A 22,640-nucleotide genomic window follows, 5' to 3' on the forward strand; every position below is an offset into this window, starting at 1 on the left:
GCCTGCCTTCTTCCCATAGTGCATCCTGCTGCCATCTCTTCTCCAGGTCAGCGACGCACACGCACCCGGCCATCCACATGATCTAAAAGAAAACATGATTCATCAGATCAGGCCACCTTCTTCTTGCTCCATTGTCCAGTTCTGATGCTCACATGCCCATTGTAGGCACTTTCAGCGGTAGACAGGGGTCAGCATGGGCACTCTGACCGGTCTGCGGCTACGCAGCCCCATACGCAGAAAGCTGCAATGCACTGTGTGTTCTGACACCTTTCTATCATGGCCAGCATTAAGTTTTTCAGCAATTTGTTCTATAGTAGCTCTTTTGTGGGATCGGACCAGACGGGCTAGCCTTCGCTCCCCACGTGCATCAGTGAGCCTTGGGCACCCATGACCCTGTCGCCGGTTCACCGGTTGTCCTTCCTTGGACCATTTTGGTAGGTATTAACCACTGCACACTGGGAATACTCCACAAGACCTGCCGTTTTGGAGATGATCTGACTCAGTCGACCCTTGTCATAGTCGCTCAGATCCTTACGCTTGCTGCCTAATATATCATACCCCTTGACAGGTGCCATTGTAATGAGATAATAAATGTTATTCACTCACCTGTCAGTGGATTTAATGTTTTGGCTGATCAGTGTAATATATATATATATATATATATATATATATATATATATATATATATATATATATATATATACACCGCTACATACTATTATTAATCGTCAGAAAGGTATTTACGTAATATGAGTGTGCAAGCTGATGTTTTTGGTGACAAATGCACACCCTGGCACACCCGTGGCGTAGCAATGATAAAACTTTTGATACTGTTAAGTTCACTTTTATGTGATGGTTTGTGAAAAGAAAACATTTGTAGTTGTCGCCATACGGATTAATTTTTACCTGATCTGACCATTAAAATGTCCTTTTTTGAGTTGTAACTTAATGTCCAAGTCAGCCCGATTAGCCACTCTGACCCAAGTGTAACTGTAACGTTGGGTTCTTGGAGTGGAAGAGGAAGAGAGGAGACGCAGGATTAGATTCTTTCAATCTTTTAATTATAAACACTGGAGTGGAACAAACGATAACGCTAAAAATTACAAAAATAACAAAACAAGGAAACACTTCATCAACACAACGTAACACTTCAAGGACTGATAGGGAATGAACAAAACAGGAGGGTATTTATACAAACAGAGGCCAATGATGAAATGGAAGACAGGTGAGGATGACAGGGAACAGATGGAAGTGATGAGAGCAGTGGATTCTGGGAGATGTAGTCCGGAGGAAACTCAAAAAAAGAGTCCTTGAAGAACGTGAGGGATACAGACTGTGACATTGTTTTTACTTGATAAACCAGTAAATTTATATATTACCATGTGACGCACATTTTTAGGTTACCTGACCAAAGATTTTTGTACAGTGTCACAGGCCACATCCACACTAATCTGTTTTTCCTTTTCTATTTTCTAGCATCATCATTTTCCAAAATATATGGTAAAGAAGAGCATTTTTGAAGTGCTTTTCGAAAAAAAAGAAAAAAGAAAAAAGAAAGAAAGAAAGAAAGAAAGGAAAGTACCTAAAAGTTCCAGGAACTTCCCTGTTGTTTGGATTTAATTTTATCCCATGGCACTACCATCTTGACATATGACATATTACTACCATGTTTTTGGACATACACTATGGTAGTACCATTGTATTCTTTGAAGTACATTTGGAGTACTTTGGAAATACCATGGTACATGGATATGGTAATAATTCCCATGGTATTTACAGTATTAAAGTACCATGGGTTTACCATCTGATACCATGGTACTGCTTAAGTACATTTTTGTAATGGGTTTTTCAAATCAGTAGCTCTTCAGTGCAGAACTGGCATCACGGCTATAAATGTTGTATGAGGTGCACACAATCCTGAAAGAGGCAGCTAGTAATACCTTACATTACTCTTGCAGTAGGCAAGTTTTTTTTTTTTTTTTTAACAATTGTTTTCATCTTCTGTTTTTGGGGAACGTAGAGCATAATTCCAGTACATGCCGCTGACATGCCTATAGCTCATACTAATGTGACTTAAAGTAGCCCGTAGCCTGTACCCAATGCCCTGTCTGGTCTGCAAGTTCCATTACTCAAATAAAGTCAAAGTGGCAGCTAAATAGTTCTTGTTCAACCACTAATCTAAAGTAAGCAGTTATGCACCTGAATAACCTTTAGTCTCTTTCTATGCTTATGTTTCCCCTTTTCTTTTTGGTCGAAAAAGAAAAATCGCCTACATTTTATGGATAGCAACAAGAAACAGTACATTCACAGACATTAATATTTCTTATTGAATTTCAAGATGTCTGACAATACTTCATCCTTTCCATTTGTAACAAATGAGATTTTTCAAAGATTAAAAAAAAAAATTATAATAACAATAATTATTGCACTTTTTTATAATTTCTCTCTTTTTGTTGCTTTTTTTTACCTTTAATATGACATTACATTCACAACTGTATGCTTTATCTGTATTTGCCAGATATGCAATTTTGTATGCATATTTATGTAGCAGTTATAATGAGAAACGTTGATGAGCAAAGTTTTTTTTACAGCAGAGATTTTCAGAGGGATGTGAGAAGCATTATACATTTAAAGAGATATTTTTCTAGAAAAGAGTCATTTTTAGAAGATCTAAGAGGGTTTAAGAAAAGGCAAGCTCCCAGATACAGTCATCAATGTCAGCACGACTTGCTTGCTTAGTGAAATTCTACAGTAAAAAGAACTGGCTAATGGCAGGAAGAGTTTTGAACTTATAAACGACTCTGGTGTGACTCTAATGAGTCTCATCCACTCCACCCAAATGGCACCAATTTACAATGGTAATAATGTCATTTGGCAGAATGAAGAAGCCACACATCTCTGTGCACTGCTCTTGCAAGTGCAGCTTTATTTCTAATCTTTTGAAATTGCTTGAAAGATAACATTCAGATGTTGTTTATTGGCCCTAAAGTATATTGGGATTTTGGGTGGGTGGTATGACCAAAAATCAATTTTGATCTCACTGTGGTGAGATCTTTAAATCTCACCACAGATACATTGTGGCATAAACAGGATTGCAGAATCTCTTTAGGTTGACATATTTTTTCCATCTTATAGTACATACCATCATCAAACCCTGATCTAATTGGGATGAACATGTCCCAAATCACCTGACTACAGTTCATACAATGCAGCTCAAGCAGGTCAAATGCATATCATGTGGCTGTGCACATTGTGAGAGGAAGTTAATGTATTCTTTGACTCTGCATTAGAGTCAGTAACTCTTTCAGAGTGAACCAGCCCAAACTCTTTGCATTATCTGAGCCAGAGATCAATCTTCATTAGCATACTGCTCCCTAGCAACCAGAACATGAACAGGACATCTGTTGCTCTGTAATCGCTTTCTGTCAAAACAAGGCAGACGAACAACAACTTACTTCATATCTCTTCCTTCAGCTTACCTATCTCTTTTTGGTCACATACACACTGCAACTACTGTAAATAGGGTTGTTACTCTTTTGAATGCTTAATGTAAACAGGATGCATTCACACAGCCAGTGTTTGGGATTGACAATTGTATTGTCCTGACTGTATGAATCAATAACCTATTGTACGCTTTCAGTAGACTTTGAATGTGAAGCATGGGCTACATGGCCTACTTTTATCATACTTTTGGGTCCTTTTATATGCATTAAAGTGTGACAATATCCACTGCCATTGTATTCCGTAAACGCACAAAATGAAAATGTAGGGGTTTCACTCCAGTATTTATATGCAGTTGTCACTCCTGAAACTTAGCAGTGTGTATGTGGCCTTTGTAAACCTGCAAACACATCCACATTGAAACGGTTTCATTTACACGTTAAAACAGTTCCATTATCTGTAATGCAGTGTTTCAGTTCATCCGTACCCATCCATGCCCCAAGACCAGTAGTGTAGTCTAGGGCATACGCAGGCATACGCTGTATGCCCTATCTTTCTTAGGATTTTGCGTATGCCCACCTAAAATAAGTGATGATAAGTATGACCGTCAGAACAACGAGTAAGCTTTTGACCCGGAACTTTTTCAGTCTACTAACACGATGCTGCAGCACCATTGAGTGAATTGTGTTTTTTGTTTTTGTTTTTAAGTGTACAGAGATTCTCTCTAAATGTGCACTTAGCTGCGGGAGGTGGGAGCACGACTGATGGCACAGGCAAGACAGACAGTCTGACTTAGCTGATCCACCAATCAGAGCGTTCATTTCAGATGTGATTGAATATTAGCTAACCAATAATTTTGTCCATTTCAGTAAGGGGCGTGACATTTCCAGCGTCTAATGCTGATGCACAAGCATCCCTAACTATCATAAATCCTTCATAAATTCACAGTATGCCCACCTCTTCAGACACTACTACACCACTGCCCAAGACCAATACTCACAGGTCAAGAAACAAGACACCATGCATTTACGTGCAAGCCACACACTCGTAGGCCATTACTACAGTACGTAGCAGTGCATACTGGCTGGGATGTTATCAGTCTTATTTCGTGGGCAGGTTGAGGAATGGTGTTGTTAGCTAAGGGGCTGCCTGAAGGTTAGTGTTGATATTGATGGATGAAGAGGGGATTTAACTTATTCCTCAGAGTTACCCTAGGACCAGGGATGAAATACCAACAAGTCAGGCATGGAGAAAAGACCTACTCTTACCGATCCTAACACTCAGCTCTTCATTAAAAAATAAATAAATAAATAAAAAGTACGGAAATTAATATGTCCTATCTACTTTCTTCAGGCTCTTTGCTAAATGTATTTGTGAGTCCTTTTCTTCCTTCTCCAAGCCCCCTCCCTGATGTTTATGTGCTTCTATTAGCTTACTTCATTAAGTGGAGGTTGATTGCCTTTTCCTAAGGGACTTTTTGTGATATATGTAATGAGGTTGAGTGAGGGACTGTGGGAAACCAATGACTGGCTGTAGGTTTAGTGGATATTTCAGAGGAGCAGAGTTGATTCAGGTTGTTTCACTCTGCTTTTTGTGTGGATTCAAGTAGAGACAGATCGCTAATACTGAAGGTTTGAACAATATATGAAAACTTTTGTTACTATATTCACACTTTCTACTTTATCAGTTATTGGATTTTAATATCGAGGGTACCGATAAATGGCACACAACATCACAACACACTACTGTACTAAACAAGAAACAACAGTATTCATTCATTCTCCTGTGAAAAGCACTAAACATCTATGTTTAACAGTTATACCTAGCATAAAACAAAGATGAAAAAAAAAATTGCAACCAAGTAGAATGCAAAACACCTTTGGATAAATATGATGGCATCAAATAGAATTATAATAACAATAATAATAATGATAATTCTAATAAAAATAATAATTATTAATACTGTTAGTTTTAGTAGTAGTAGTAGTAGTAGTAGTAGTATTAATATAATATTATATAAAAACATAATGTTCAAAATGAATATGTTTTTATTGTTATAGTCAAATGATTATTTAGTTATTATTGTGTCAGAAAGCAGAAATAACAGAATAAAAACAGTATTAAAAATTAAATTAAAGAATTAAAAATGTTTATTTTGACAGTATTAATTTATTCTCAAGTGAGAAACACAAAACATTTTAAGCTTAACAGTTAAACATAGCCTGAAAAAAACATGAAAATAAATTTGCAACCATTTAGATCACAAAACAACTTTGGATAAGTATAATGGCATAAATTATTGTTATTATTATTATTATTATTAAAATGTTAAAAATGAATATGTTTTTATTGTTTTAGTGTAATGATTATTTAGTTATTAGTCATTCAGAAAGCATAAATAATAGAATAGAAAACAATAATTATGAATTGTTAATGCATTTTTACAGTACTCATTATCAAGTGAGAAAAAGACATCATCTTAAGCGTAATATTTAAATAGCCTAAAACAAAGATAAAAAGACAATTGCAGCTATTTAGATCACAAAACAACTTTGGATAAATATAATATAATATAATACTGTATAACGTAACGTAGCATAACGTAACATAACATAACATAATTATTATTATTATTGTGTTATTATTATTATTATTAAAATGTTAAAAATGAATGTTTTTGTAGTTTATGATTATTTAGTTATTAGTCATTTAGAAAATAGAAACAATAGAATAGAAAACAATAATGATGAATTGTAAATGCATTTTTACAGTATTAATTCATTCTCAAGTGAGAAACAGGAAACATCTTAAGCTTAAGTTAGACATAGCCTAAAACAAATATGAAAATACATTCGCAACAATTTAGGTAGCAAAACAACTTTGGATCAATATAATGGCATATAATATAATATCATATTATAATTATAATGAAATATTTTAAAATTAATATTATGTTTTTATTGTTGTAGTCCAGGGGTCAGCAACCTATGGCACGGAGGGGTAATCAGTGGCACGCCAGCAATGGCGAGAGAGGAGTAGACTATTTTATTTATATAAATTCTGCACCTGCATTCCAATCTACATATTGATGTAATCCTTCCTCATGATCACGCAGCGTGTTTTCATGAGCTGAATGGGAGGCTAAACAAAAAGTTAAAATGTGACAAGACTGCAGTATACCCAACAGACTCGTACAGCACGTTCAAGCCATTCGCACATCATGAGCTGGTAGCGCTTCACTTTCGGTTAATCGTGCGAGTAAATGTGCCCGCTTTGCTTCGGTCAGGCTGCGCGGATGACAGTTTACATTCCGTGTTTCATTAGTTTCTTGTTGCTTTCAGAACAACACGTGATGCAAAAAGAAAAACACTACTATTAATCCTTGAGATTTCCAACCCAGTGTCGGCACAGCCATTGACCAGGAAAATAAAAAATGGCACTCCATATCAAAAAGGTTGCCGGCCCCTGTTGTAGTCTAATGATTATTTAGTTATTGTTATAGCTATTGTAAGTCAGAAAGCAGAAGTAAAACAATAATGAAAAATTGGTAATGCATGTCAGTTATCCGGACATAAAAATGATCAGTATCGTTAGTTAGAAAAAACAACATCTAACAATCTTTAGTCTGAGGTTAGGTTCATGTGAGGGGTGTAGAATCCAACTTGAAGTTGGACCAAGCAATCAAACTGAGTGTGAAAACAGCCTCAGAAGTCGTTGCTTTCTCAGATGTGATATGGAAATTCTCAGCAATGGGAACTGTAAATTTCAGAGAGCTGTTACTCATCTATCATACAGTGTAGTCACCCCACGCAACATTTTCCATTACAGTCACTGGATAACTTATCACGACTGTGCTATGAAATATTAGGCAAGTCAATTCTTGGCTTGCTTTGTTTCAAAGCACATTTTTTCAAGGTCGGTCGCTTTTAAAGACTACTACAGCAATCCACTAGTAATTAACTTTGTACTCTGAAGAAGCTTTTTTTTTTTTTTTTCCGTTTATACTTCACTTCCAGCTTTGAAGATGATTGAGAATAATAATGATGCATTTTGATTTGCTATTGGCAATTGTATTCGTCTTCCTCTCACCGCATTCCTATTCAACTTCAAACCACGAGTGACATTTCAGAGCTAAATGACTTAATGCACCTGGTTAAATCAAGAACAAATGACTGTAATATAAATCACTGTACTGGTCTGTTCTCTAAAGCCTACATTGAGGGCCATTTCTGTTAAATAAATGCAATTACAGACAATTATCTAGTGTCAAAATGGTGCTTCATTTGGGCATCTACACTGCTGTAGTCCATCTCTCTCAGTTTTTTATCTTTTTTGAAAAGTTGTGGAAACATAATATAATAAGTGAATTTTTTTATTTTGTTGTTGGATCACATGGGAATGCAAAAATTATATTTGCTGTCATCTCCCATTATCTGCTATAGAGGTTTACACCACTGTAGGTCATTTCAGTGTTCCAAACCTGTACATTTGAAAAGGGTCCATTATTTTGAAAGAAGAATGAATTATTGAATCTTTTTTTTAGTTGGTTAATTGAAATAATCCGAAGTTCATGAATTCCATTTTGGTCCTTGTTAATTGGTCCTTGTGCGTATGGCCCCCAATATTCATGGGCATTTACAAATCCCTTAAAATCCATTTAATAATCTCTATCTCTATTTTTTCTCCAGTTTGTGGCTCAGCCAAACTGTCAGCAGCTCTTGGCCACACTGTGGTATGATGGCTTTCCTGGCTGGCGGCGGCGCCACTGGGCGGTAAAGCTGGTCATGTGCTTCATTATCGGCCTGCTCTTCCCAGTCTTTTCGCTGGTCTACCTACTGGCTCCAAAAAGCACGCTGGGACTGTTTATCAAAAAACCCTTCATCAAATTTATCTGCCACACGGCCTCCTACCTCACCTTCCTCTTCCTCCTTCTCCTGGCCTCACAGCACATAGCGCGCACCAACCTACACACGCAGGGCCCTCCACCCACTGTGGTGGAGTGGATGATACTACCTTGGGTGCTAGGTGAGTATGATTGTGTGTGTGATGATGTAGTTTGTGTAGTTGGTGTATATTGTGTTAGATGGCATGCAGGCCTATAGTGTTTACGTATGCTGTTTTTATGATGAAATTGCACAATAACAGTGCATGCAAGGCAGCACAGCATTGATTTTCCTCAAACATTATGGTTACGGTTTATTCTAACCCCCTAACCCACAGTATTAAACTTCATTAAAGCTGCACTATGGAAGATTGTTTTGGTTAAAATTAACAAATGTCCAGAGGTGGGTAGGGTAGCAAAAAAGCTGTACTCAAGTAAAAGTACAATTACTTGAAAAAAATAATTACACAAGTAGAAGTAACAGTAATGATGTTAATAATTACTTGAGTAAGAGTTAAAAAAAAGTATCTGATTAAAAGAATACTCAAGTAGCGAGTAACTAGTTACTTTCATATGTAACATAATGGACATTTAATCTCCAATATTCCATTGTTTTTTCCTCCATATTTTAAAAGGGAATGGTGACTAAGACTGTCAGTCTAACATTCTGTCCAACATCTTTTGGGTTCCACAAAATACAAAAAGTCACACAGGTTTGGAACATTATGAGGGTTGGAAAACTATGACAGAATTTTAATTTATGGCTGGACTATCACTATAAGGATGCTTGTCAGATTTGGACGAATCTGTCAAATAGAAGAGAAGTTTGGAAATCAGTTTCTAGTAATTATTATGGTGAAAAATGTGAACAATATTTCACAGGCCCAATCATGTATAATGCTGAGTAAAAAGAAGAAAGATCATGCTTTTATTAATGGCTACCTTTGCTATTTCACAGCTTTTTAAAGTCCTGAATGGATTCTTAGTTCAGTTATAGTATTTTCAGTGTAGAAAGAATTTAGATCATTAGTTCTGTACAGTAAGGGTAAACTGCACCTTATCTCTGTATTTGGAAGCATGTTTAGACTTATTTAAGTTCAGAGCATGTTCTCTGTTGTCCATGAGAAAAACGTGCCACATCTGTCAAACGCAAAGTTGCTGTGCAGCGTACACGCACAGAGATGCGCTGCAGTAGTCACGCACGCACACGATAGGCAGAGCAAAAAGCGTTTACACTTAACGCAGATGTTTATATGGATTTATACAGTAGGCACTGATATATTTCAGCACTGATATAAAAATGTATACTTAGAAACTGAGGTCATAAGAGCCAGTAGTTACGGAATCACCCTGAAAATGATCATCACCACGACACAGACAAGCTCACGCTATCAGAATCGGCAAAACTAAAAAACACGTTTTCTTAAGTTGAAGCTACAATTCTAATCTTGAAATATCTGCTTGTCTTGGTGTAAAATGAAGGCATTGCGTGACGATAGTTATTGTTTGGTGCTCTTGGTGCTGCTGCAGTCATGAACTGGACATGAAGTGACATAGCGCAACTGTAAAGTTCCGTTGTTGTAAAAGTCCCATTCAAAATCTTTCAAATCTCTAAAACGTATTTAATTAAAACCAGAAATGTAGCGAAAGGAATGTTGCCCATTGTAACAAAGTACAAGTAAAACATTTTCATTAGAAACTTACTTGAGTATGAGTAAAAAGTAACCACTATTAAGCCTACTCTTAAAAGTAAATTTTCTCCAAAAATGTACTCAAGTAAATGTAACGGAGTAAATGTAGCATGTTACTACCCACCTCTGCAAATGTCCATTACTGAGCGATAAAATGTTGAAAAGCCTGTTCTTAACTAACCACTATTCACTACGGTAAGCCTAAATTAATTTCTTTATTTGAGCTGTCAGATTGGATTTGGCGGGAAATTGCAAGCTTGCGTCATTCGTCCTCGCGTGTTTACGTCGTGTCCATAAGCTCAGAAAAGAAGGGCCAGCAACTGTGTCGAGTGTGTGCCGGCTGGGGAAGCAAGTTCAGTCAGTCGCACTTAAGGACAGCAGCAGTGTGACAGCAGTCTGGGTGAATATTTATAACTATTAACTGTTTGGCGAAGTTGTTTTCTTGGTATAATTTTTGGAATGTAAACTTTGATATGTTTTCTGGTAGGGTTGTTGAAGCTTATCTTGGTTGTCATGCTTTAATTAATAGAACATTACTTAGGGTATATTGTGTTTACCGATCAAGATGTGTTTAATAGGTTTTGTTTTCCGGTAAAGTTACTGCTACATGTTTACTAATATTCATGAGTATTTTTTAGCATTGCTTCAGTTTCGAGGTCCCCTTAGTGTGTGTGTGCCATTGTTTTCTCATTTCTTTTACCCCAGTCGCAGAAATGCGCAAGTTGTATCAGTGTCCATTACCCTATTTAAAGTGGTTTAAACAGAGTGGACAATCTAAAATTGTGTCTAAAAGCCACTATACGCACAAGGTACTAAAAGGTAGTTCCCCATGAATGTATACTCATCTCAATTTGTTTTTATTGCTCAGTAAATAGCACAGTAATGTACATATTAATTTGTTTAGTGTGTAACCATTGTAACTTACTTCCAAAGTAATTATTATGGAAACTGTTTGCAGCAGGTTTTATGTTAAATTTTTTTATTACAATATTTTCATGTTTAATATAGTATATTTAATACCTAAATATCATTTAATCCTCTTTTTGTGTTTTTAGTTTACTTGCATTGTCCACTTAGGCTCTAGATCAGGGATCGGCAACCTTTTTGACATGGAGTGCCAAAAAAACATGCACATGTGATTTTCCGAAGTTTGAGTCCACTTTTGAAAGTGTTTCTATTTTGCATTTTTCTAATTGAATAGTTTATTTTTCTTTACAAATGATATTTGAAGGACGGTGTACCTGTATGCTGGGTTGGAAATCTCAAGGATTAATAGTGGTGTTTTCCTTATTACATCACGTGTTGTTCTGAAAGTAAAAAGAAACAAATGAAACATGAATATAGGCTGTCACCCGAAGCAAAGTGGGCACGTTTACTCGCGTGATTAACCGAAAGTGAAGCACTGCTGGCTCGTGACGCGTGAGTCTGTTGGGTATACTGCAGTCTCATCACATTTTTACTTTTTGTTTAGCTTCCCATTCAGCTGATGAAAACACGCTGCGTGATCATGAGGAAGGATTACATCAAGATGTAGATTGGAATACAGGTAATTTATGTAAATAAAATAGTCTGCTTCTCTCTTGGCGTTGCTGACGTGCCAGTGATTACCCCTCCGCATGCCAGTGCTGGCACGTGTGCCATAGGTTGCCGACCCCTGCTCTGGATTGTAATATAAAAATTATCAAAGGTCTTCCCTTGAACTCATATCAGCCATATCACAAGTTTCACCTCTTTAATTGATAAGTTTATTTGTGAACACTGTTGTTTCCTGATGAACTTACAGTGGTGTAATGGCATCGTTGGTTGCTTTTCTTTGGTGACCCACCAAAAGGTGGCATTTATTGGTACACCCTGTAATGCCCATGAGTACGTGTGTGTTTTCATTCATAGGCTTCATCTGGGCTGAAATTAAGGAGATGTGGGATGGTGGTTTTAATGAGTACGTCCATGACTGGTGGAACCTGATGGACTTTGCCATGAATTCTCTCTATTTAGCCACCATATCACTCAAGATCGTCGCTTATGTCAAGGTGAGCTCTTCCTGTACATGTTTTACACTGGGTTCAGTCATTCTCATTCACACATGAATGCACACACACACACACACACACACACACACACACAAATACCAACACATGCACACATACCAACACATGCACACACACACTGCAGACTGCATGACCATTTGCAGCAGTGTTAGTCACCCTACATGGAAGGGGTTTCAACCCAAACAAGTGCCATCAACACTACAGCTAGCTCTGTTCCAAAACCTAGTGAGCTGCCTTGCTGCCTATTGCCAAGAGGCAGCTGCCTCCTAAGACAGCATCCTAACCACCGAGTCTTAACTTGGTTTTGTAGCACAGCAACTGTATATGCGTGTCTGTGTGCATGCACTTGTACATGTGTAAGATAAATATGGTCCAAGCCACATATTTAGGCAATTTCTCAAGCATGTATTTCACATGCTATAACTTTGTGTGAGATGTGTCTAGAGATCTGTTATTGTTCTATATTTTGGTGGTTTGAGAACATGGGAATACAGGGTGAATCTACTGTATTAGAGTCAGATAATATTGTAGTCTTAGTGTGAGTATAGAGAAGAATTTTAAGCAAGAAGTGCTCAGCCATGCCTGGCACTGGAGAGCCAGCTTAATTTTTCTGCCCACTGAAACATGGAATTGAGGGCTGGTGCTGAGGGGGGAAGGGGTCTCGTTCCATACTGAAGACAATTTTCTTTATCAGTATCAGTGTTCCCTAAAAATCAAACCCATGACCTATAGGCATCGCTTGCACCATGCTCTGCTAGTTTCAGCTACAGGAGCTACAAGAACCAAATCCAGATCAAAAACTGTTGAAATAACTTTGATTTAACTTCTCAAATTAGGAGTTTGACTTAGTTTTCATCAGACCGTTTTTCGAAACAATCTGGGGGAAATTAATTAAGAATGCACTGCAGCTACTGAGAGTGTTGTTTATTTATGTTATTTACATTGTTTGCACTGTTTTAGCACCTGATTCACTAAAGGAATTATGTAAATCAGTTATTGTCGCAAACATGCCCACAAAATTTGTGCTGATTGCAGTTTGCACATCCAGTTCCCTATTTTGCAGGCCGGTTGTAAGTGCTTGGTTGTGGATGCAGCAGACTTCCATGATCTGACATAATTTGCTGGGACTGTACACCATCACTCCACAAATGTGATCCAGGCAGCTGAATCAGCTCTTTGAAATGCCAAAAGTGCACTTGATGTGTCTGGATATGTGCTTGGTTATAATAATAATAAAAAAAGAAAATTAAAAAAATGCTGCCATAATCACTTGAAAGTATACAAATATAAATTTAATTTTTATATTAAATTACTGTCAGCACTCCATAGGCAGTAGTAGCACAGTATTTAATGCCAATTCGTTCATATTTGTGAATCCAGCACAGTCTATACTAAACCTTTTTGTTTGCACAGAAATTTTGTTTCCTTGTGGCAGCACTGAGAATGCATTTTTTCTCTTTACAAGAACAGATGTCCCCTCCTTTTTAAAAGTTGTTCTTGAACATTTCACAGTATAACAGCTCTCGTCCTCGTGAGGAATGGGAGATGTGGCATCCTACGCTGATCGCAGAGGCTTTGTTTGCCATCGCTAACATCTTTAGCTCGCTGCGGCTCATCTCCCTCTTCACTGCAAACTCTCACCTGGGTCCTCTGCAGATTTCTCTAGGCCGCATGCTGCTCGATATTCTCAAGTTCCTCTTCATCTATTGTCTGGTGCTGCTGGCCTTCGCAAATGGACTCAACCAGCTTTACTTTTACTATGAGACCGAGGCTGCAGACGAACCCAACCACTGCAAGGGGATCCGTTGCGAGAAACAGAACAATGCATTCTCTACGTGAGTTTATTTTACAACCTTCCTAGCACTCTCCAGCATTTCATGATTCCTTTTCTGTCCCTCTGCCATCCTTTCCTTTTGTTTATCTTCTATTCTTTTAGTAATGAACTACAGGTGGTAGTTAAGTAGTAGTTATTCAAGATATGAGTAACAAATTGCAGTCCCAGTTCTGTGCCCGAGCCCCTCCGTAATGGACAGCACGCCAAATACGCTTACGTTAATGCGCTCCAAGACTATATGAACCAGTGAACCAGTGAATTTCATATTAGTAGCTAGTAGTATAGGTAAATATTTTTTCAAATGGGTAGCTTGACTGCAGTTGAACTACTTTAAATTACAGGTCGAAAGTAGCTTCCTCAGGTCTGCAGCTCCAGTGCTGATTGGGCAGAACTGATGGTGCTTTTGATTATTAAATCAGACCTCCTGCTTTTCCAGTGGTTTGTTCATCAATGAATCATCGATAACCTCACAAGCATCCAGCACTGCACAATAATGCTGGTTCAAAAACCCCCTTAATGAATATTAATGAGAAAGAAAATCTGTGCTGTGCCTTTTAGAGAAAAATTTGCAGCTGTTCTGTGAAATATAAACACCTCAAACATAAAAAACATCAACATGGTGTTCAAATGTCTGGGGAGTTTGTTGCATATCCATCAGCATTCCATTATTGCTTGTGCTGTCTGTGTTGTTTTAGCACACATTTTAGTGAAGGAATTATGCAAATCAGGTAACAGCATATGTTTAGAGCTGAATGCAATTTTGCACGCCACAATTCCAAATCTTGTGGATTGGTTCTAAATGCAAGGTTGTGGAGGATTCAACTGCAAAGCTTTGCATCACTACTGTGAACCAAAAAACCTGATTCGGCTCTTTGAAATGTAGAGTGTACACTTATCATTGCACATTAGATATCTGGTTAGCGTTCTTCCCCATTATTTTAACATCCTTTTGATCATCTATTGTTGTCTCGATTAACAGAAAATGTACACAAACATCTCTTTTAATAAAATTGTGTGCACCACCTGCTTTCCGAGGGGAGAATTCACATAATAGTTGTGCCACTTTTGCCAGTGGTTCACAAAAACCTATTGTCTTATTCATTAACAGCCCGCATATACAGTTTACCAGGCACAATCAGCACTGAAACAGCTCTGCAGCATATTTAATGCAGCAATTAATTCTTAGTGAACTGAGTTTTGTGAAAAAAGGTGCAATTTATAATAAGCCTAATTTACATAGAAAGCAGACATGATTGCACTGAAAAGAATGGCAATGACTTCATTTAAATATGCCACTATATTGAAGCGCCTGGTTGAAAATTGCCGGTGGTTGGTGAATAAAATCCAGGTTTTTGCCTGAAGTACAGTGCACAATAGTGCCACAACTGTTTAGTGAATTAGCTCCAGTGCGAGAAAAGACACTTTTGATGACAGAGACCATACACACACCAGTACACTGAAATCTTATTCATCTCTTCTATATTATATTTGGCCATTCAGCTTAAAATGCCAAATGTCAGCTGCAACTGAACAGGATGTAGACTTGTTTGTGATGTTGGCTCTAGTGGGCTGCCAGTTGTTGTGTCAATGTCTCTGACGAGTCAGTGAGAAGCTTGAGGCAAAACCCATGAGCCTCTATTAGAGCTCCACAACATGAACAGTGATGTGGTTAAGGTGCTGTCCATGCTTCATTTATTATTCATTGATTATATCAGTGACATTGAAGGTGCCAAAAATATAACATGTATGCAGCCTTCTAAGTGATTGAATCAAAATCTTGCCAGAAATATCTAGGTCATATTTTACCCCCCCCACCCCCCCCCCACCCCCTACACACACACACACACACACTCACACTGTGTTGTACTGAAGAAAGGCGGTGGGTTGTGGCCAGTCTTGGACCTGCGAGTACTGAACCGGGCTTTACACAGACTCCCATTCAAGATGCTGATGCAAAAACGCATTCTAGCGAGTGCCTGGCATCAAGATTGGTTCGTGGCGGTAGACCTGAAGGATGCGTACTTCCACGTCTCGATTCTACCTCAACACAGACCCTTCCTGCGGTTTGCATTCTAGGGTCGGGCATATCAATACAAGGTCCTCCCTTTCGGCCTGTCCTTGTCCTCTCGCGTCTTCATGAAGGTCGCAGAGGCAGCCCTTGCCCCGTTAAGGGAAGTAGGCATTCGCATCCTCAACTATCTCGACGATTGGCTATTCCTAGCTCACTCTCGGGATGTGTTGTGTGCACACAGGGACCTGGTACTCTCGCACCTCAGCCAACTAGGGCTTCGGGTCAACTGGGGAAAGAGCAAGCTCCTCCCGGCTCAGAGCATCTCTTTTCTCGGCTTGGAGTTGGACTCAGTCTCAATGACGGCGCGCCTCACGAACGAGCGCGCACAGTCGGTGCTGACCTGTTTGAAGGCATTAAGACAGAAGACAGCGGTTCTACTGAAACTGTTTCAGAGGCTCCTGGGGCATATGACATCCTCAGCGGTGGCCACTCCTCTCGGGTTGATGCATTTGAGACCGCTTCAGCACAGATGGGCATGGCGCCACGGGACACATCACGTGGCCATCACGCCGGTCTGTCACTGTCTCTTCAGCCCTTGGACCGACCTCACATTTCTACGGGCAGGCGTTCCCCTAGAGCAGGTCTCCAGGTGTATCGTGGTTATGACAGGTGCCTCCAAAATGGGCTGGGGCTCTGTATGCAATGGGCACACAGCCGCCAGCTCCTGGACAGGCCCGTGGCTATGTTAGCACCTCAAATGCCTTGAGTTTTTGGCAATTCTGCTCGCCCTGCGGATGTTTCGGCCGTTGATCCAGGGCAAGCATGTGTTAGATCGGACAGACAAAATGGCAACGGTGGCATACATCAACCGTCAAGGCAGTTTATGCTCCCATTGTATGTCACAACTCGCCCACCATCTCCTCCTCTGGAGTCAGCAGTACTTCAAGTCGCTGCGAGCCACTCACATCCCGGGCAACCTCAACACTGCAGTGGACGCGGTGTCACGACAGGTTACCCTCAGGGGAGAGTGGAGACTCCACCCTCAGGTGGTCCAGCTGATTTGGAGTCAATTCGGGCAAGCACAGACCTGTTTGCTCCCCAAGAATCCTCCCGCTGCCCACTCTGGTACGCCCTGACCGAGGCACCTCTCGGTATAGATGTGCTGGCACACAGCTGGCCCCCTGGACTACGCAAATATGCATTTCCCCCAGTCAGCCTACTTGTACAGACCCTGTGCAAGGTCAGGGAGGACGAGGAGCAGGTCATCCTGGTAGCACCCTACTGGCCCACCCAGACATGGTTCTCAGACCTCACCCTCCTCACGACTCAGGGACGGTGCACCATCTGGCACCCATGACCAGATCTCTGGAATCTCCATGTCTGTCCCCTGGATGGGATGCGGGAGACTTGAGTGGCCTACCACCCACGGTGGTATCACGATCACTCAGGCTAGGGCCCCCTCTACGAGGCGCCTGTATGCCTTGAAGTGCCATCTTTTCGCTAAGTGGTGTTTTTCCTGACACGAAGACCCCCAGAGATGCTTAGTCGGATCGGTGCTTTCCTTCCTGCAGGAGAGGTTGGAAGGGCAGCTGTCCCCCTCCACCTTGAAGGTGTATGTAGCCACTATAATAGCGGCACACCACAACACAGTGGACGGTAAGTCCTTAGGGAAGCACAACCTGATCATCAGGTTCCTGAGAGGTGCCAGGAGGTTGAATCCCCTCAGACCGTGCCTCATTCCCTCATGGGATCTCTCTGTAGTCCTTCAGGGTCAACAGAGAGCCCCCTTTGAGCTCCTGCAGTCAGCTGAGCTTAAGGCACTCTCTTTGAAGTCTGCCCTCCTGACTGCGCTCACTTCCATCAAGAGGGTAGGAGACCTGCAAGCGTTCTCTGTCAGCGAAATGTTCCTGGAGTTCGGTCAAGGTTACTCTCACGTGATCCTGAGACCCCGACCGAGCTATGTGCCCAAGGTTCCCACGACCCCTTTTTGGGATCAGGTGGTGAACCTGCAAGTGCTGCCCCAGGAGGAGGCAGACACAGCCCTGACATTTCTGTGTCCGGTGCACACTTTACGCATCTATTTGGATCGCACACAGAGCTTTAGTGTCTCTGAGCAGCTCTTTGTCTGCTTTGGTGGGCAGCGGAAATGAAGCACTCTCTCCAGGCAGAGGATCACCCACTGGGTTATTGACACCATAGCAATGGCATATCACGCCCAGGACGTGCCGCCCCTGGCAGGGCTATGAGCCCATTCTACCAGGAGTATGGCGACCTCCTGGGCCTTGACCAGTGGCGCCTCTCTAACAGACATTTGCAGAGCAGTGGGCTGGGCAACACACAACACCTTTGCGAGGTTCTACAATCTCCGGGTGGAACTGGTTTCGTCCCGTGTAGTGGCAGGCACAAGCAGGTAAGTCCGGGACAGCTGGCCAGGTGTATCGCTTGTGCATAGCACCTTTCACCTCCCCAGAGCTGAAGATGTGCACTGTTGGCTCCCAGTAGTGTTCCCAGTAGTGTTCCCTGGATGATTTCCTCCGAGCCCTGTGGCAGACGAGTTTGCGGAGAAACTCGCTGCCGGCTCAGTACATGTGCTAATTAAGCCCTGTACTGGGGTAGGTGCTCCGCATGTGTTGGTTCCCCACAGGTAACCCCATGCGACGTATAACTTCCGCTAATTCGTTTCCCTGTTGGTAAACTGCGTCTTCCTTGGGCAGAGGCCCCTCTGCCCCAGTCACCATGTTTGTAGAAACTCCTCCTCTGTAGAGTAGGACCTACCATGGGACTTCTCCACATGACATACTTCCAACAAAGCTTGGCAAGACCATGTGACGTATTTCCACTCAAAATACCCCCCCCCCACCCCTCTGGGCAGGGTGTGGTCTCTGCGGTGTCTTCCCATTGGGAGGGACACCCCTACGACGTAGACCTGGTGGCCCCAGTCGGTTAACAAATTTCATTCTTTTTTTGGGGAGAGGAAAAAAGAGAGGATAAGAGGCCACGACTGGGCTAACCTGTCTCTATCTTTTGGGCAGTTAACTTGTCTCCGAAGGGCCGTTTGACACTCATAACAGCGTTGGGGGAGGTTACGTGTCGGCCTGGTGCGCTGGCTACGAGGCACACAGTGGTCTGCCCGTCACACACCGCCAGTTCACGTAACACACTTCAGCCAGTTGTGGCGTTTCGTATAGGGACCCCTAGTGTCACTACATCGACACAATATGGAGGGAACGCGACATTGTGTCCCTCCTGCCACAATGCTGGACTACCCGCTGAAATGGCCGGGACCTTGTCTCGGCTCCTCAGCACAAAACCTGAATGAGTGGTTGCATACCAGCTCCTGTTATACCCGTATGACCGGGGGAGTGGTATGCAAATACCACTCGCCAATTTTCATTGGCCTTTTATCAAAGACCGAAGGTGTTTCGGGCTCCCAAGAGTGACCCCTAGTGTCACTACATCGACACAATGTCTCGTTCCCTCCATCAGGGAACGGAGGTTACACAAGTAACCAGGACGTTCTTCCATCTCTTCATGTAATCCCAGACTAACTCACTGTTTAGTGGGGGCTCTGTTGGGGTCATGCCATCTGTTGCAGGGTTCTTTGTTCTTCTTTTCTGTTCTATTATATTTGCAAAAGGAATGTTTGGGAGTCTAAAATGTATATTTCCTATTGACACACTAAAGCTGAAGATATAAATAACCATCATAAGATGAATGTTTTTCTGAAACATATTATGTGCCTAACACTTTTGCACTGTACTATGTATATATATATATATATATATATATATATATATATATATATATATACTACTGGTCAAAAGTTTTGAAACACTTACTCATTCTTTATTATAATTTTTTTCTTCACATTTTAGAATAATAGTAAAGTCGTCAAAACTATGGAATAACATAAATGGAACTATTGGAATTGGAATAATGTGACTAAACAAAATCCAAAATAAATCAAAACTATGTTATATTTTAGCATCTTCAAAGTAGTCACCCTTTGCCTAGAATTTGCAGACATGTACTCTTGACATTTTCTCAACCAACTTCTTGAGGTGTCACCCTGGGATGCTTTTTAAACAGTATTGAAGGAGTTCCCATCTATGTTGGGCACTTATGGGCTGCTTCTCTAAATTATTTGGTCCAATTCATCAATTTCAAAAACTTTTTTTTATTTATTACATTTTAGTTTTATAATGAAATAAATTAATATGGTGTCACAATTATATTTTTGTCTACAAAACTAATTTCAAACATTTAAGCATACGCCTTCAGATCAAAATGTTTTTAAGATCATGAGAAACATTTCAGTTAAGTGTTTCAAAACTTTTGACCAGTAGTGTATATATACTGTATATATATACTGTATTTATACACTCATCGAGCACTTTATTAGAAACACCGTACACATACTTATTCATGCGATTATCCAGTCAGCTAATCGTGTGGCAACAGTGCAACGCATAAAATCAGGAAGATACGGGTCAGAAGCTTCAGTTAATGTTCACATCAACCATCAGAATGGGGAAAAATGTGATCTCAGTGATTTCAACCGTGGCATGGTTGTTGGTGCCAGATGTCTCTAGAGTTTACACAAAATGGTGCTAGAAACAAAAAACATCCAGTGAGTGGCAGTTCTGCGGACGGAAACACCTTGTTGATGAGAGAGGTCAACGGAGAATGGCCAGACTGGTTTGAGATGACAGAAAGGCCACGGTAAAATAAAATAAGCATTTTGCATCAAGAGAGTTTTAGGGCTATTAAGATTAATTGCATTGTGACATTATTTCCTTGACAATTAAGCACATTTCCCCCTCTTTCCCCAATTCTGAGTACTCAACAAAAATAAATAAATAAATACATACATTAAAAACACTGTAAATCTAATTATTGCAATTCAAAGAAAATTTTAATGGTAAAATACATGTACAAGTTACAATTGTAAGATTTGTTTTTATTATTATTGAGAATTTGGGGGAAATTTTGCTTAATTGTCATTAAATTGTAAAATACATTTCTAAAGTACTATTTATTGTACTGAATTAAAACTATGCAGATTTTAAACAATTATAGTGTCTGAAGAGGTTGAATATCATAACTGTACAGTAATAAAAACATATTTTATTTCTCATTACATTTTTACATACTTACATATATATATATATATATATATATATATATATATATATATATATATATGAATTTAGTTGGAAATGGTGCTTAATTACCTTGAAAAAAATCACAATGCAGAACATTTTGATGGCCCTAAAAATAGGCTTCATTTTTCTTTATGCAAGCTATAATACTGTATTACAACAGTGAGAAAGAGAAATTTTTCACATTACGGTGATGGCAATGCGATTTATTTTGCAATTCGATAATTGAGAATTTGGGGGGAAATGTACACAGTAATAGAAAAAAATACCGATTTTTTACCGAATTTTGCATAATTTTTTCCCCTTTTGATATTGGGGTGAAATATGACCCAGGCATTTCTTCATGAGATTCACGCAAATCTGTCCCACATGTTAAAAAAGAATGCCACTTTTTACAGCTCGCACGATGATGTATCAATGCGTGTGCTGTTGGGAATTAAAGGCAGTTAGATGTTACAAGTCTGTGACAAACAGAATATAAACTTTTTTTTCTGTCACTGGATTCCCAGACGCAGTACATTACATTGTCAGCCTGCTCACGATAGTCATGCTGTTTGTTTCCTCCCTTAGCAACCAAATGCAGTTCATCTAATACCTGCTACCTTAGGCGATGCTCACTACTGTGTCCTTTTTGTCCTGGTGTAACTCTGTTTTCCTATTTTCAGGAAACCACGTATTTATCTCTGCCAAGACTTTGATAAAAGCTGATGCTGTTGAATATTTAATGCAAGGGGGAAAAAAATCACACTTCCTTTCACCCTAAGGGAGCACGTAGATGTACAAACTTCTAATCTTAGAGCCAGCCAGACATTGTCTCCTAAAACTTTTGATGCTATACAATTTGATAACTTCTGGTAGGTTATTTACACAGCGGTGACAGGCTGGTGTCATATGTGCATGTTTGTGTGTGTGCAAACCATTAATTTGTGAGATTCATTAATCTTTAAATACATTTTAGAACTGGCAGAGCGGGGAAGATTAATTCAGAGTTCCTAAATCGCACCGCAGTGGAAAGAATATAACAGTGCGAAAACAATATTTCATTCCCGGATTCAAGTCACAGGAAAGTATTATAAACCAAAACGACCACAAAATGGATTTGAACGCTGATTAATCATCTGTCTATTTTCCTATTTTTTCCATTTCTTCTGGCATACTTCTAGTCCATGGAGCAATAGCAATATTTTCTACAGCTACACATGTACCATATTTAGTATAAAGAAACCATTAAACCATTACAATAGTACCATTAAAATACTTATATTGTAATATTACATTTTTCATTTACTCAAATAAATGCACACCCCAAAGTAATAAAACTATCGTTTACTATTTATTAATATAACTATATAGTTTTCCCTTTTATATGGTACTAGTTAGACAAGCTGTCAGGATTTATATATATATATATATATATATATATATATATATATATATATATATATATATATATATATATATATATATATATATTACCTTTTAATTCACATTTTGGATTTAGTGTCATGTTTGCACCTTTACAATTGCCCCCAGTCTGCCCTATACATATTCTTTCATATTCTCTTTTATTT

The 22,640-nt window shown here is 39.6% G+C and overlaps 1 protein-coding gene across 1 annotated transcript in view; it reads left to right on the forward strand.

Moving 5' to 3' along the window:
• The window catches only part of LOC127445225 (short transient receptor potential channel 5-like), a 121,940-nt gene that overhangs the window by 75,601 nt on the left and 23,699 nt on the right, over window positions 1-22,640 (forward strand). Inside the window, exons 4-6 of the mRNA XM_051705122.1 lie at window positions 8,130-8,466; window positions 11,905-12,044; window positions 13,575-13,897. Coding sequence (XP_051561082.1) covers window positions 8,130-8,466; window positions 11,905-12,044; window positions 13,575-13,897 — 800 coding nt within the window. The remainder of the gene's footprint in view (window positions 1-8,129; window positions 8,467-11,904; window positions 12,045-13,574; window positions 13,898-22,640) is intronic.

The sequence above is a fragment of the Myxocyprinus asiaticus genome, chromosome 8, assembly GCF_019703515.2.
Source record: "Myxocyprinus asiaticus isolate MX2 ecotype Aquarium Trade chromosome 8, UBuf_Myxa_2, whole genome shotgun sequence".
Classification (NCBI taxonomy): Eukaryota; Metazoa; Chordata; class Actinopteri; order Cypriniformes; family Catostomidae; genus Myxocyprinus; species Myxocyprinus asiaticus.